General features: G+C 35.6%; 2 protein-coding genes across 3 annotated transcripts; one reads left to right on the forward strand and one right to left on the reverse strand.

Annotated features, from left to right (window-relative positions):
• Positions 1-230: 230 nt before the first annotated feature.
• Positions 231-3,026, reverse strand: LOC129888779 (plastoglobulin-1, chloroplastic-like). 2 transcript variants are annotated; one of them, XM_055963782.1, is made up of 3 exons: positions 2,081-3,024; positions 973-1,168; positions 231-827 (listed from the first exon to the last, which is right to left on the reverse strand). In XM_055963782.1, exons 1-3 carry the CDS (start codon positions 2,806-2,808, stop codon positions 516-518), a joined length of 1,236 nt encoding a protein of 411 aa, XP_055819757.1. In that variant the 5' UTR covers positions 2,809-3,024; the 3' UTR covers positions 231-515. The 2 variants fall into 2 exon arrangements, with proteins under 2 accessions (XP_055819757.1, XP_055819758.1); XM_055963783.1 differs by having other exon boundaries at positions 649-827; positions 935-1,168; positions 2,081-3,026.
• Positions 3,027-5,302: 2,276 nt separating this feature from the next.
• On the forward strand, positions 5,303-14,686 carry LOC129888781 (uncharacterized). Its single transcript, XM_055963785.1, has 13 exons — positions 5,303-5,453; positions 5,578-5,639; positions 6,737-6,805; positions 6,896-6,971; positions 7,092-7,162; positions 7,688-7,789; positions 9,396-9,485; positions 9,737-9,811; positions 10,083-10,115; positions 10,269-10,346; positions 13,145-13,186; positions 13,702-13,817; positions 14,247-14,686. Exons 1-13 carry the CDS (start codon positions 5,399-5,401, stop codon positions 14,266-14,268), a joined length of 891 nt encoding a protein of 296 aa, XP_055819760.1. The 5' UTR covers positions 5,303-5,398; the 3' UTR covers positions 14,269-14,686.
• The last annotated feature ends 734 nt before the right edge of the window (positions 14,687-15,420 follow it).

The following is a 15,420-nucleotide window of genomic DNA, read 5'->3' on the forward strand; positions in this document are numbered from 1 at the left end:
CCTTTCCAAATGGGATAGAAGTGCAACTCAAACGTTGATGCAGTTTGCTATGATGGACCATAGCTATCTGAACGATTTCTAGTTATAGCAGATCTTACTTACATCGATTGTACGCTCTCTCTTGATTCTATTTTTAGAAAGATTTTTTCTTGCTCCGAGGAATGCAGGTTTAACCAGAATTGGTTAACTCAAGAATGTGGTGAAAGTTCTTTGCCTTCATTGTGGTACTCTTTAAAGATGATGTTGCACTCGTGTTAATAATATTGCAATGAAACATATTTTGTCCTCAAGATAAGGTAGAGTGACATAAGTTTTGGGTTACAAATAACACCAGAGCTTCTAAATAACATATACTTTATGCAAATGCTCTTAATTATCCAATTTTCAGTTTCCTTACTCTGAGTAATGGCTACACAAATGGCATTATAGATTAAAAAGACAAGATGTATCTTGCTTTACAGCTATGTATTGTATATATGAAACTCCTAGGACCTCTAAATACGGAGTGGACCTTGTTACTGATCTAGAAGAGAACTCTCTTCCTTAACGAGAACAAAAAGCCCACCATCTCCTCTAGAGATCCGGAGATCATTATCAAGGTATGTCGTAATAAGCCAAGATTTTGTCCTCTCACCTTGAATTGGAACCTTGAGAGGAGGCAGACCAGAAATAGTTCGGGCTATACCTGCCACAACATTTTCAAGAGGACCCAGAGATTGCTGTACAGGTGACAAACTCATGTTTTGGCCAAAGATATCCAAGTTTTTTGGCAGATCTATTTTTGACTTGAGCTCTGGAGGCTTAAATGTCCCTTCTTTGAATTCAACCTGAAAATGCAAGTACTAGTTAGTATATGAATGCACACAGCTATGGAAATACTACAGGGGTTTTATCAAGATAATCTATAGCGGCTTGAATAGGATACTATAAGTACCTCTCTGAAGAAATTACTGTGCAGTCCAAAAAGGGTACCTGTATTCTTGATGGACTTCGAACTTCAAAAGCAGCAGTTGCACTGAAAGACAAGGTGGCAACAGGACTTGATAATGTAGTTGAGTTCTCTATGATAAGGCGGCTTGTACTAATTGTTTGACTAATCTTTTCGACCTTCAATAAGGGAATGGTGCCCGCAGCCAGAAGAGGTAACAGCTCAGAAAATGCCGTAAACCTGACACATCAGGAAGCAACGAGTTTTTGCCAGTGGTCATCTACCTCAATCCAGTTAGTGCATGTAAGTGTCCTTTATAATATTTCCCTTTCCAACAAGGAAATGGTTACATTTCGAACTAGTTCAACTCTTCTATATATGTTAAGGGGATTCAACAGAATATTGCAACCAACATTAGCACTACAACATTGAAGCTTGGGCATGCTGCCGTGGGAATTGATAAAAATTGCAGTTAACGAATCACCATGACATGGTGCTCAATAAGCCAAGAAGTTCTACAGCAATCTTAGCCATGTCAAAATCTGCAAGCTTATAGAATTCCTTGAGCTTTTCCTATTAGGACTTCCCAAAATATGTCCACTTCTCTAGGAGAGACCTTTTATATTAATCCTAGAGTAAAGATTCACCCAAAAGCCACTTTCTTCCATCGCAAAACACACTCAAAAACACAAACCCATTGCCCCTAACACGGAATAATTGTGATGTCTGGTCCAATTTTCGTGCACCTCGACTAATTCCACTGGAGCCCACTAGCAACAAGTACCAGATAACTCAATAAAGAAGTTACATCAGTTGTACTCTAATCTAGTTAAGTGATTATATAAGCTAACCAATCACTCAATAACCATCTACTTCTATATTCTAAATTAGATGGAATCAAATATCTATCAACAATATCAATCCTCCATGTACTCCACTCTATGTTACTCTCTATGTTACTCAGACTTTTTGACATTGGTGCATGTTAATTCTTCAAAAGTAGTGTATTTTTCGAGTATCAGACACACGTGCAACAACATTTTTGGAAAGTCCCACAACATATACTCCATTCAATTGAGCACACATCATTCCACGATAGATATATAAGCCAAAAACAGAAAATTGAAAAACGAATGAGAAACAAGAACTCACACTAAATTCCAGTTCCCACCGAGCAATTCAGGCGATTCAACTAGATTTGGAGTTGGATTTGCTGCCTCCAACTGAGCAACCAGCTCCAGAACCTCAGCTCGAACCTCAGATGACGCTCTGATCCCAAAATACGTCCCATAAACCGTGTCCATTAAGCACCTTTTCAACTCTGCAACTCTCTCATCTTCGCCCCATTCGTCTTCCTCCATCAATTCGGGTTCGGAAACGCCCTGATTTCTAACTCTATCAATGTTGTTGTTGACTACAAGCTTAGCTCCGATCCATTCGTCTTCGTCAATAGGAGGATCCGAATCCGATATCGTTTTCGCGGGTCGGAGCTCCAGAAACGACTTCTCGCCCCACTCATCTTCAATCCCTGAAGAATTGATGCTTCCTGACTCAGCTCTTCCCCATTCGTCTACGTCAATAGGAGGATCCGATTCCGATAACTTCGTCATCGGTCGAATCTCCGGCTTCGACTTCTCGCCCCACTCATCAATAAATGTGAATGGTTTATCATCAGAATCACCGTCGTTTTGCTTGGGTTTTGGTACAAAAAAATCTCGAGAATCATTGAATGATGAAAACGATGAATGAGTTGAAAATTGTGAATGATTTCTAAATCTAGAGCTTGAGATTAAAGAAGAATGAAGAAATGAAGTGAAAGAGTAGGATTTAACAGTGGTTTTAGCGTTGAAAATGAGAGAATGCGAGTGTAGAATAGACATTTTTTCTTTTTCCGGCAGGCTCTAGCGGTGGTGACGATGGAGATTCCGGCCGATGAAGTGGTTTTTCTGTTTTCAGCGGCGGCGGTCAGTGGATATGCCGCCGGACACCACGGTGGTTTTTCTCTACTTCCAGGAGGAGTTGACTTCATGTTTTGAGTTTAAATAGAACTGATAAAAAAAATACTTCTCGGCTTTTAGTTGCTGGAATTCTTTAAAAATAATGAATAATTATTGAAGTTATCTGTGCGAAGAGCGGCTCTCTCTCTATATATAATTATTTTAATAAAATAGTATATAATATTTATATTCAGATTAGTGTCGGATATATAAAATAATATTAATATTTTTTTTATATGCGACATGATATATTTTTTCGTCTTTTTTCAATATACAAAATAAATTTTTTTGCATTTTTTTAAGTTTAAACTATTCATACGTATATAGTACAATAAAATATTTATTGTGGTAAGGTAAATAAAATAAAATGTCATATTTTGAAATAACAATATACTATTCTACGTTAAAATATTTTTATATTTTAAACTTCTCTATCTTTTGTAAGATTACTTAATTATATAAACAAATTTTGATTTCATAAAAAAAAAAAATCATTGTGTCTTTATTATTACATTTGTTTATAATAATTTTTTAAACATTAATTAAATATTTTTAAATACTATGAAAATAGAACAAACAAAAGTTATAAAAAATATTTAAGAGTGGATGTCACAAGTAATATGAAGAGATATGAGTCATTAAATATATTACTAATTATGCATTGATTTTATTTTTAATAATAAATTAATTAATGTGAAAATAAGAGGGGGATAAAACATGAAAAAAAAAATGATTGATGGCTATAAGAGATGTGTCACATTATTATTTTAAAAACTCCAATTTAATAATATATAGATGATATATTTTTTTAATTATGTTATTAAGACATATAAAAAATATATAAATAACTTACACTATTACATTGACAAAATAATTAAAAAATGAAAATAAATAAATTATAAATGAACGGAGTGAGAATATTTATGATTTTGAATAATTTTAAAAAATAACTAAATGAAATGATGCTAAAAATTATTATTGTCAAATTTAGACAATGAACTGAGCTTATATATTAATTTATTTTCATACCTTTTTTATTATATTCTATGAAGGATCTAAGTACTAACATTATCTCATGTAAACTTTAAAATATCATTTTATAATAAGTTGAATTTTGAAATTGTCAATAAATCAATATTATGATTACGTTTATCAATTGACTGCGCAATGCGCGAGTACGTATACTAGTAAAAATATAATAAGTTAACGGTAAAAAAAAATATAATAAGTTTCATTGAAAAATATTTAACTATAATATCAGAATAATAATTCTACACAAAAAATATAAATAGGTGGAATTTATTTGAAGTTTTGCAAAAATTAAATTTGCAAACTCAAACTTCCGTTATTATTTTTGCCCGAAAAGTTATAGTTTGCACTATTTTTTATTTATAGAGTAACTAGGATTGATTTTCTTTCCTTTTTTGGGATTTTTTCATGTTTCTTTTTTTGTTCACATTCAAAAAATGAAATATAATGGAAATAAAAATGTTCAAATGAATATATGAAAATACTAAAAAGATATACGATTGTGAACGAAATTATATGCAAATAAGAGGAGGAAAATAAAATTAATATGATTTGTACATGTTTAGATCGAGGAGGTGCGTGAATGCGTCGATAATGAATTAAGAAAGTCTGAGAGGTTGATTCATAATGGTAATTGAGTTAGTAGAGGTAGATGTATGCTGAAAAATAATGAGAAAAAGTTGATTAGTTAGACATGGCGTGACATAACCTTACCTTACTTAGGACATCCCCTATATAGGAAGGGTATACGTCTAGGATTAAGCTAAAAAGCTAGTAGATAGCCGAGTTTTATCTCATTTATGTGGAAGAAGCAGGAGATAATTTCTTCCACGCTTATTATTATTATTATTATTATTTTAGTAATATATTGTTTTCTAAACGTGTTACTGTCTATTGCTTTATTTATTTTTGTATCTTGCTATTTGCTATCATATTTTCGTACAATCTGACTTCAAATTCTTTTCTTTTATGTCGAGTCGATGATTTGTCTAAAATAGCCCTCTGCCTCACATTGATAAAATTTAAGTATATCTTACTCTTCTATATTCTACTTATAAAATTACATTGATTATGTTATTATCATATTTCATTTTAGTTTTTTCAAAAACTCAAAAACTATAAATTATTATTCATAAGCCTATAAGTCTACCAACGATAAAACAAGACTAAAAAGGTAAGTACTGTAAGTAAAAACACTAACGTGCCCTTCGGTTGACGTGGTTGAATTTGCACGACAAGTGGAGACTCTACAAATCTCAAAAGGGTAATATTGCCATTAACAATAGGTCAAATAAACAGTAAAACTACGTCGTTTTACATCATAACTATAAAAACCCATCAACCTTCATTCTTACTTGCTCTTCTTTTTTTCCAACTCCGATCTCCCTTTGCCGGAAAACCCTAAAAGCACTAGGATTTGTTGTTCACCGGACTAACGCCGGCCATGGCTATGCACGCCGGAGTAGGGTTAACAAAGATCGTGTTCATCGTCGGAGCAGGTATACACTTATTCATCGACTAGTGTGTTGTAATTTTTTATTTTTTTTGTGATTGATTCTGGTGAATTTTGTGGTTTGATATGATATTATATGAAATTATGTATGTTTTTGTGTGTACATGTAGGGTATACTGGTACTTTGTTGTTCAAAAACGGTAAATTATCTGATGTGATAGGCGAGCTTCAGGTACTTCTTCAATCTAGTTCGATTTGCTTTTTTTTTTTTAAATTCTATTATAGGGATGGTATGATTGTATGTATATGTGTGTTATTTATGTGTTGTTGTACCTTCAATGAGCTAGAACTCGAGTAGGTTGCTCGGATGATAAACGCCCTCCACCTCCAATCTTTAAGGTTTTCTTATTGCTTAAGTTAGCTTCGATTTGCTTTGTATTTTATGAATTTTATTATTGAGACAATACAATTGCATGTCTCTATATGTTATTTATCTATTGTTGCATCTTTAATGAGTATTTTTTGAATTCTGTTATAGAGTCGTTACAGTTGTGTATCTATGTCACTATGTGTGTTATTTATCTGTTATTGCATCTCTAATGAGCTAGAATCTGAGGAGGTTGCTCAGATAGTAAGCGACCTTCACCTCCAACCCTAAGGTTATAGTTTCAAGTCACTAAGGGAGCAAAGAAAGTGGGGGTTCTTAGAGAGGGGTAAAAAAATAGAAGGTAGGATCGGGTAATATAAATTGAAACCGGAACTGCCAAGGGGCATGATGAAATAATTGCATAATGGCTTAATTTTTACTTTATTGATTCCAATCTTTGAAATAGATGATTGAGTTCACAAAAGTTATTCAGTATGCGTGTGAAAGTTAGAGGTGTCATAGTCCTCCAGTGCTTGTGAGCTACATTATGAACAATAATACAATGATCATACTAGATTTTTCATTGGAATCAATAATGCCATGGGGTAAAATGTTGGAATCACATAGTGGTTTAATTTGTATTCCATTAATTCCCATCTCAAAATAGTTGGTTTAAGTAGGAGTAAACCAAGACTAGATGACGCTATCGTGGGAAGTTATATTATACTTGTGAAAGTTAGTAGTGTCACAGTCAACTACACTTTATGAACAAAAACTGCGATGATTAAATAATTTTGAAGGTTTTTTTGCACATTATGGTGCTACCATAATGAAGGTATGAGGGAGGGGTCTTGCTATAAATTGTAAGAAGGTTGGAATCTATTTGTCAATTTACAAACTATTTCTTAACTTTTATTCACACACGTTGAGCTTAAATGTTTCTTTCCCGATGTTTTTGGCAGAATGTGGTCAAAAGTTATGAAAAAACAGGGGAATCTGATGGTGGAGAATCGGATGTCATTGTGGCACAGGTACTCAAATAATAATAGCTTCATATAATAGCTTAAGTGATCACCCCTACTTCTATAGTACTTCAATTGTTTCCTTTATTTCTTTTGTAGGTTCGTAGGTTGGCAATGGAGGTTCGACAGTTGGCTTCGGCACGATCAATTACTGTTCTAAATGGAAGTTCTAGTGGTATTTTCTACCATTCTTTCTGTGATGCCTTCTCATACTGGATTTCTCTATCTTTGCCTTTGACTTGGCAGATGTTGCCTTTTATTAGATGGTGTTCCTTAATCCCATTTTCCCTGGCAGGTAACTGGACATCTCTGGTAATGCCAGCTGCTGCAGCAGGTGCCTTAGGCTATGGATACATGTGGTGGAAGGTGAAATAACCCTTAGATTCCTTATTTATTGATACTATATCTCAAAGGGGATTGCCACTAGGTTAAAGATTACTAAAAGGAAGTTTTAACAATTTATCACATTGAAATACAAGGTATGGTTAGACTTCCTAAGGGAAAGATTCAGTTATATTTACTTATCAAGAAATTTCTTTTAAAAAAATATCAAGAGAGTGAGATTTAGAAAGAATGTCATTAAGGTCCAGGTTCAACAAGTTCTTTTTCTCAAAAGCAGAAATGATTCGAGAAAACTGAATTTGATTTTGATAATGATTCGAGTAAGTTGGGGCTAAGAGAGTGATAGGTTTGTTTCTGTATGTATTCAATCAACTGGAGTCAGGTTTATCTTAGACAAGAATCATTAGAAAAAAGTAAGCGAATAAAAGATAAAGAGGAAAGTAAAAAACACCATGACGAGCTTTTAATATTTCATGCAATACTTGCCGTCTCTCATTGTATCTAATTTTATTCTATTATCTTTTCCTCTTTCTCTCGTAATACTTCCAGGGTTTGTCATTCTCCGACCTTATGTATGTAACAAAAAAGAATATGGCATCTGCTGTTTCGAATCTGACAAAACATCTGGAGAATGTCTCAGAGGCCCTTGCCGTGAGTATACACCGTATTTTCTTCTTTAGTTCTTTCGCTGCAATCTTTGCACATTTAGCCTTGCCATGCATTCAAGTTATAAGTTTGCTTTTTTTCCATTCTTACTTACAGTGGTTATGGTTCTACTGGTAAAAACTTGATGTCAAATAGTGTGCTATTACTGCATTATCGACTCTTGATGTTAGCCAAAAACCCTTTTTTGTGTTTGTATTTTTCTGAATTTACCTTATCATATCTGGCCCTATTCTCTTCGCTTTTTCCGATGTTAATTAACTTCGGGAGGAAGAGGAGAGATCAGGAGAGGGCCCCAAGCCTGGATGTAGAAAGTAGAAACTACCTGGATTGATCTGTCCTACGTCTGTTTAAATGTTTAAATGTGAAAAATATTCCAACTACTATACATAGGTGGAAGTTTTTTAATCTGATTTCAAGCTCAGCAAAAAAAAGTTTTTAAATCTGATTTGGCTCATCAAGTCTGTGCTTCTCTTCAAGAGCGATGTCTGTTTGAATGTGGAGATGATGCATCTCTTTTATTCTTGACGTGTTTTTCTTTATGAGAAATAGAGGGTTAAATTTGAGGAAACCCTCATATTCATGCCTAGTTATCAATTGGTTATCAGGGGTCGTGATACTTTTCTCCATTCAGAGTAACAGATAGATATTCATTACTTTGATATATATCAGAGAATTTTATTATACATAGCTTCTTCCGAGCTGCAACTTTGACATATTTCTTGTAAATAAATTGTATCAGCATTCAACATTGTTTCTAAGGGGTTGTTTGGTTTGAATACAAGTTATGATGGGATAAGTTATGTTGAGATTATTTCTTATTGAGTGTTTGGTTTGTTGTATTCAAAATAATATTCACTGCATAAATTTTAAGAATAGGCTGTTTGTTTACAAAAATACCCTTCACTTTATTTAGTTTTTGGTATTTTCTTTGCAAGTTTTAGTTATTCAATATTCATTCTTAAAATAAAACTTTCATCTTCTTTAGCTTAAATATTTTTATGTGTGCATTTCCATGATATCCGTATGTATTTAAAAATAAAACTTTCTTCTTATTTAGTTTAAAAATAGAATTTTCATTTTAAGTTTGTTAAAGTAAAAAAGGATTTACGAGAAATCAAAATATAAATAAACATAAGAATTAGTCAAATAAATTTATAAATAAAAATTATATTATATAGTGTAATTTTTTAATAGAAAAAATATGAAGAATTATCATAAAAATAAGAAGTGAAGGTTGTGAATGTTATATATTGTATTAAAAATAATGTAAATATATATGAATGTGAAAAGTGAGGTATAAAAAGGATTTAAAGTGATATCTTTGTGATTTACCTATTTTATCTCGGGGTTAGTATACCACCCAAGAGGGGGATAACTTATTCCAGTACTAATTATTAATCCCGGGATAAGTTATCCCAAACTTGTCAACCAAACAACAAATTAAGTGCCATTATAATTTAATCCCAAGACTATTTGGTGTTATCCTTCACACCAAACAACCCCTAAATGTTATAAATGTGCGGGTTTGTAATTATGCATAATGTTTTGTTAATTCCATCCTTTCTTATGTTCTGTTTTGTCCTTTGATCAGGCTACAAAGAGGCACTTAACACAGCGAATTGAGAACGTGGATGGAAAATTGGATGAGCAAATGGAGATGTCAAAACTATTAAGGAGTGAGGTGTGTAAATTTGTGAGACTTGTCATTTGATTTCATGGCACTCCATTATTTTCTTTTTATGTTTCTCCTATAGTGGATATGTCAGAATCCTGCCTTCCAGTATCGATGACCACAAGAGAATCATAATGCTATTTTTTTCTTGTCAAAGTTAAAATCACAGAACAAAATTATAATGAAAAAGTATGGAGTTGGTACCAATAAAAAAAAGGGTTTGGAGTTGTTATAATCTGGTTTTCCTTGTTTTGGAACAGGTTAATGATGTGCATAGTGATCTGTCCCAGATTGGTTTTGATTTGGATCAATTAAATAGGATGGTTTCTGGTCTGGTGAGCTCTTCTTTCACACAGTGTGATTACAAAATTTTTCTTTGTATAGCTTGAAAAAGATTACAAGGCTCTTTTCTTTGTGTTATATCTAAATTTATGTGGAGTACAAGCTTTTTGTAGTGGAGGAAAGACAGTATAAAAGTAACTCTAGTTTTATCTGTCATCTTGGTAACTGTGCCTGTCTATATAAACATATAGTTACCTATGTATTTCATAATAATATCTGCTATGCCCACTGATCCTTTTATCTCAACTGTATCGGAAATTGTAGGATGGCAAGTTACTTTCCTTGGAAGGCAAGCAGGTAATTTTATGAAAATGCCATTTCAGCTACTAGGCTACAAATTCTGTTTGTTATTGTTAATAGCCGATAGGGGGAAACAAGGTCTAATGCCTATTTTCCAAGGTGTCGTCATAGATATTCTTTACCAAGTATTGCACTTACCATTGATAACAGGACCTTGCAAATGCTGGTGTTATGTACCTGTGTAGTATTGTCAATGGAAAAAGGGTGAAGATGCCCGAGACACTACAGGTTCGTATACTTGTTCGTGCAAGTAACTTTTTTCAAGTACAATTTCATACTCTTTTTCAACTTAACTTCAAATATTACTACGTCTTTTTTTCAAATATCACTCAATTCATGTCCAATCACCACCCTACTTGATTATTCTACGTGAACGATATGATTTTCTTGAAGTCTTTTGTATTTAAAGCATGGAGAGAACCTCTTAAGACACTTATACTATGATCCAAAGACCACATAATTGGATAACAATTTTGCCTTTATGTTTCTGATTTCAGTCCTGGAGTGAAGGTGAGAAGGAAAATTTTGCTTTATCTCAGTAATTTTACTTCCCTTTGGGAATAGTTCTTATATAGGCCAAAACTATTTATGGCTTTACGAAAGTTGAATCATGGATATTTTGATGTATGAGATATATTATGCAAAAACATTGGGAGGAGCATTGCAAGAATAAAATACGGTGGAGATAGTAAAGTTTTTGTTTTTATGTACATACATTAAATAACTGTAAAAGTTTCTAGGTATTTCATGCTCTACGAGCCTGTTTTTCTTCCCTTTTTTATGGCAAGACATTTTGATTGTTTAGGATTGTTGATGCTGGCTATCGGCCAAAACGGCAGCCTTTGAACGCCTTTATGCAGAACTAGAGGAAAAAGGCGGGGATAAGAAGCTATTTAAGCTTGCCAAGGCGAGAGAGAGGAAGTCACGCGACTTGGATCAAGTGAAGTACATCAAGGACGAGGATGGTCAAGTACTGGTACAGGAATCCCGCATTAGACAGAGATGGCAGTCATACTTTCACGAACTCTTGAACGAAGGAGGGGACATAGACATTGTGTTGGGAGACTTGGAGCACTTGGATAGGCGTCGCGACTTTGGGTATTGTAGGAGAATAAAGGTTGAGGAGGTTAAGGGAGCTGTTCGTAGGATAAGCAGGGGAAAAGCGACCGGACCTGACGAGATCCCTGGGGAATTTTGGAAGAATGCAGGTAGGGTAGGATTGGAGTGGCTGACTGCGCTGTTTAATGTCATTTTCAGGACATCGAAGATGCCGGAAGAATGGAGGTGGAGTACAATCATTCCCGTGTACAAGAACAAGGGAGACATTCAAAGCTGCAACAACTATAGAGGTATCAAGCTGCTAAGTCACACTATGAAAGTGTGGGAAAGGGTGATAGAAATGAGAGTGAGGAGTAGTGTGTCTATTTCAGAGAACCAGTTTGGATTTATGCTGGGGCGCTCGACTACAGAAGCCATTCATATCTTAAGGAGATTGGTGGAGCAGTATAGGGAGCGGAAAAGGGACTTACACATGATATTTATTGACCTAGAAAAGGCCTATGACAAAGTTCCAAGGGAGGTCCTATGGAGATGCTTGGAGGCGAAATGTTTACCTGTGGCATACATTAGAGCGATTAAAGACATGTATGATGGAGCTAAGACCAGGGTAAGGACGGTAGGGGGGGACTCGGAGCACTTTCCTGTTACGATGGGGTTGCACCAGGGATCGACTCTTAGCCCGTTTCTATTCGCCTTGGTGATGGATCAATTGACTAGACAAATACAAGGTGAGGTGCCTTGGTGTATGTTGTTCGCAGATGACATAGTCCTGATTGACGAGACTCACAACGGAGTTAACGACAAGCTGGAGGGCTGGAGACAGACGTTGGAGTCTAAAGGATTTAAATTGAGTAGGACCAAGACAGAATACTTGGAGTGCAGTTTCAGTGGCCTGCCGCGTGAGGCTGAAGGGGAAGTGAGGCTTGGTACCCAGGCCATTCAAAAGAAAAGAAGCTTCAAATACCTTGGGTCTATTATACAGGAAGATGGGGATATCGACGACGATGTTTCATACCGCATCGGTGCAGGGTGGATGAAATGGAGGCTCGCCTCCGGAGTGCTGTGTGACAAGAAAGTGCCACCAAAACTCAAAGGCAAGTTCTACAAAGTGGTGGTTAGACCGACCCTATTGTACGGGGTGGAGTGTTGGCCAATCAAGAAACTTCATGTCCAGAAGATGAGAGTCGCGGAAATGCGAATGCTGCGGTGGATGTGTGGGCACACTAGAATGGATAGAATTAGGAATGAAGATATCCGAGACAAGGTGGGAGTGGCATCGGTGGAGGACAAGATGCGGGAAGCGAGACTGAGATGGTTTGGGCATGTGAAGAGGAGAGACACAGATGCTCCAGTGCGGAGGTGCGAGAGGTTGGCTATGGACGGTTTCAGGAGGGGCAAAGGGAGGCCGAAGAAATATTGGGAAGAGGTCATTAGACATGATATGGCACAGTTGCAGCTCTCCGAGGACATGACCTTAGATAGGAGGCTATGGAGGACTCAGACTAAGATAGTGGGCTAGGTGGCCGATCGGTTCTCCATAGTAGTCGTAGTCGCGCTCATTTGTCTTAACATATGATTTTGCATGGGATTACTGCTTATATTAGTTGGCCCAGTCTACTTTGGGTATCCTATTTTATCTATAGTAGTTAATGCTCCTTTATCCCCGATCTTTCCTACCCTGACTTTATCGCTCTCATTATTCATATCTTTATATTGTCTGCTATATGCCTGGCTTTACTGACCTATGTCTTGTTTTCCTTGTTTTCCTTGTTTCTCCTCCCTTGTTCTCCTCTCTTAAGCCGAGGGTCTTTCGGAAACAACCGCCCTACCTTTTAAGGTGGGGGTTAGGTCTGCGTACACTCTACCCTCCCCAGACCCCACATGATGGGATCACACTGGGTTCGTTGTTGTTGTTGTTGTTGATGCTGGCTATCAATATCTTTTTTAATCAAAACTTCCTGCTGCAGGAACAACTTAAAATTGTGGGCAACTCTACACCTGCTCTGATGGTACGTCGGCTAACTTGAATATTTTTTCTTGGCATTTACCTTTTTCGTGCAGTTGCTGTGAGTTTGTTTATTCAATTTTCATGAATGTTAAATGGTATTCGTCTTTTATCCAGAGAATTGAATCCATCAAGGAATGTTTCTTTACAAGTGGAAAATCCATCAAAACAACTTTAGTTTGAAACAAAAAACGTACCTTTAATTGGAAGACTCTTCAGCATAAGGATACAACAACAGATTGTTTTGTTACAAGCACACTCTAATATTTGTCTTCTGTCATTTTTGTGAGTAGAAATAACAAGTTTTGGAAATTTGAGGCAATGTGGATATGGTTGAACCTTTATGATTTCAGATCAAAAAGGATTGATTGGCATGGGCATAATTTTGTTTTGTCTTGTTACTGCTCATTGTCCATCTAGCATATGCTGTGGTTTATATTTCTTGCCTTTCATATCGTTTTAGTGAATATGAGTAACCTTTGTCATCACTTGCATTTGACTTCACTAATCTTGTTACAGGGCCTTAAAGAACTTGCGGACTCCTTACCGGAAGGAAACAGCAACAGATTTATTACAGATGGCATTACTCAAGATGGTATTGATAAAGTGAGAGAGCCATCTAGACCCTTGCTGAGGTATCGTTTTTTCAGTTTCATATTTCTTTACTAAGTTATAACGCCCCGTCTCCCCATTCTCTTTTCCTTTTATTATGATCTTTATGAAAGATTTGAGTTGATAGTGTAGAATTGGCATTCACCTTTCTATAGTGGTCGTGGGGCGGGGCGGGGTAGTGGCCGATCAGGGTAATGATCTACGGGTTCCTGGGAACCAGTTGCTTTTGCCAAGATCTACTAGATATCTATACGTATTTGACTATGAGTCCAATTATTATTGTACATTAACTTGAGGTCACTTTAGGAACCAATAAACTTCAAATCTTAGAACCTCTTTTGGAGCAGGGTGATCGAGTGGAGTTAGCCTATACAGGTCAAGATGCTTAGGTATCATCTACCGTGGAATAACAATCTCTCTTTCTAATCATCTTTTCGTTCATGGATTAACAGGACGGCCCCTACCAAGTGCTGATTAAGGGAAATATGCGAAATTCTCGTTTTGTTATTTTATTTTATTTTTTTGGTGTGATATATGAAGGCACCACCGCGCGTTGAAGGAGGGTGGGTGGTGATTTTTGTAATGAATGGCAGTCTCTCGGATTGCTTTTCTGGGTTGTTATAGTATAAAATTTGTACATGCTGAAATAAGTACAATGCCAGTGAATGGAAGAATACTACAGCGTTACGTTGTTCATATTTCACTATTCAAATATCTGGAGATCTTACTGTCATTAGGATCGTACGTTCTTTAGTTATTTTTGTACCTTACAAGTTCTTTAGTTATTTTTGTACCTTACAAGGATTTTTATTTTACCCAACTTGTTGGATTTCATTGGGTATGTTGTTATCATTGTTATTCAAGAATGCATCTCTTGCTGTGTTCCTCTCTTTGTCGCGTCTTAAAATTCTCATTTACCCTGAGATGATTTATATTTATGCAAATATTTTTGACTCATTTTATATCTGAAGTTTCAAAAGTATTCTGTTTTTTTCTTGAACTGTGTTTTGTCAAACAATGAATTGGGATGGGAGAGTATATTGTTTGGGGGAGTTTCTACAGTAGAATCTAAAGAAAGTATTACCAAAGCAAATAGGAAAGGATTTCAACATTTAAAGGAAAGAACATGATTGAATGTACCAACTAATTAAGGGGTGTTGCTTCCAACATGGTTGTGATGCATTGGTGAGATTGCTCTATCCCACATCAGAGGTTTTGAGTTCGAGCCCTAAGTATGGAGAAAATTTTGTTGGGAGCCCTAAGTATCTCTCGCTGCGTTCCCCCCTCTCTACTTGTCTGGAGAAGTACCTTTGTTGACACTTGGGTTACTTGCTCTTGGCCGGTCTCTCGAAGGTGGGGTTGTTTGAAATTAACAGTAATTTTTGTCAGTACTAATTTTAATAAATATCACGTGAAGCGTGTGACCTAGTAGAGAATTTGATTTTTTTGAAGTACAAAGAGGGTTATACGAAAAGAGATGGATGATAATATAAATAAAGAATTTGTTTTGATATAAAATGGATATATTTTTTTAAAATAAGAGAGGGGTCACTCATTTCGTTGTAGAAGATCTCGTGTTTGTTGGAACTCTCTCCTTATCGAAAAGTATTTGGAACACTTTTCTAC

Source organism: Solanum dulcamara, chromosome 5, assembly GCF_947179165.1.
Source record: "Solanum dulcamara chromosome 5, daSolDulc1.2, whole genome shotgun sequence".
NCBI lineage: Eukaryota > Viridiplantae > Streptophyta > Magnoliopsida > Solanales > Solanaceae > Solanum > Solanum dulcamara.

Bases quoted from the DNA above. Each gene is read 5' to 3' on its own strand.
- LOC129888781 (XM_055963785.1), top strand. From the start codon at position 5,399: ATGGCTATGCACGCCGGAGTAGGGTTAACAAAGATCGTGTTCATCGTC. The intron at 5,640-6,736 runs GTACTTCTTCAA...TGTTTTTGGCAG, and splicing joins ATGTGATAGGCGAGCTTCAG to AATGTGGTCAAAAGTTATGA. The intron at 10,116-10,268 runs GTAATTTTATGA...CATTGATAACAG, and splicing joins TTTCCTTGGAAGGCAAGCAG to GACCTTGCAAATGCTGGTGT.
- LOC129888779 (XM_055963782.1), bottom strand. From the start codon at position 2,808: ATGTCTATTCTACACTCGCATTCTCTCATTTTCAACGCTAAAACCACT. The intron at 1,169-2,080 runs GTGAGTTCTTGT...CTGATGTGTCAG, and splicing joins GGTGGGAACTGGAATTTAGT to GTTTACGGCATTTTCTGAGC. The intron at 828-972 runs GTACCCTTTTTG...TTGCATTTTCAG, and splicing joins GAAGTCCATCAAGAATACAG to GTTGAATTCAAAGAAGGGAC.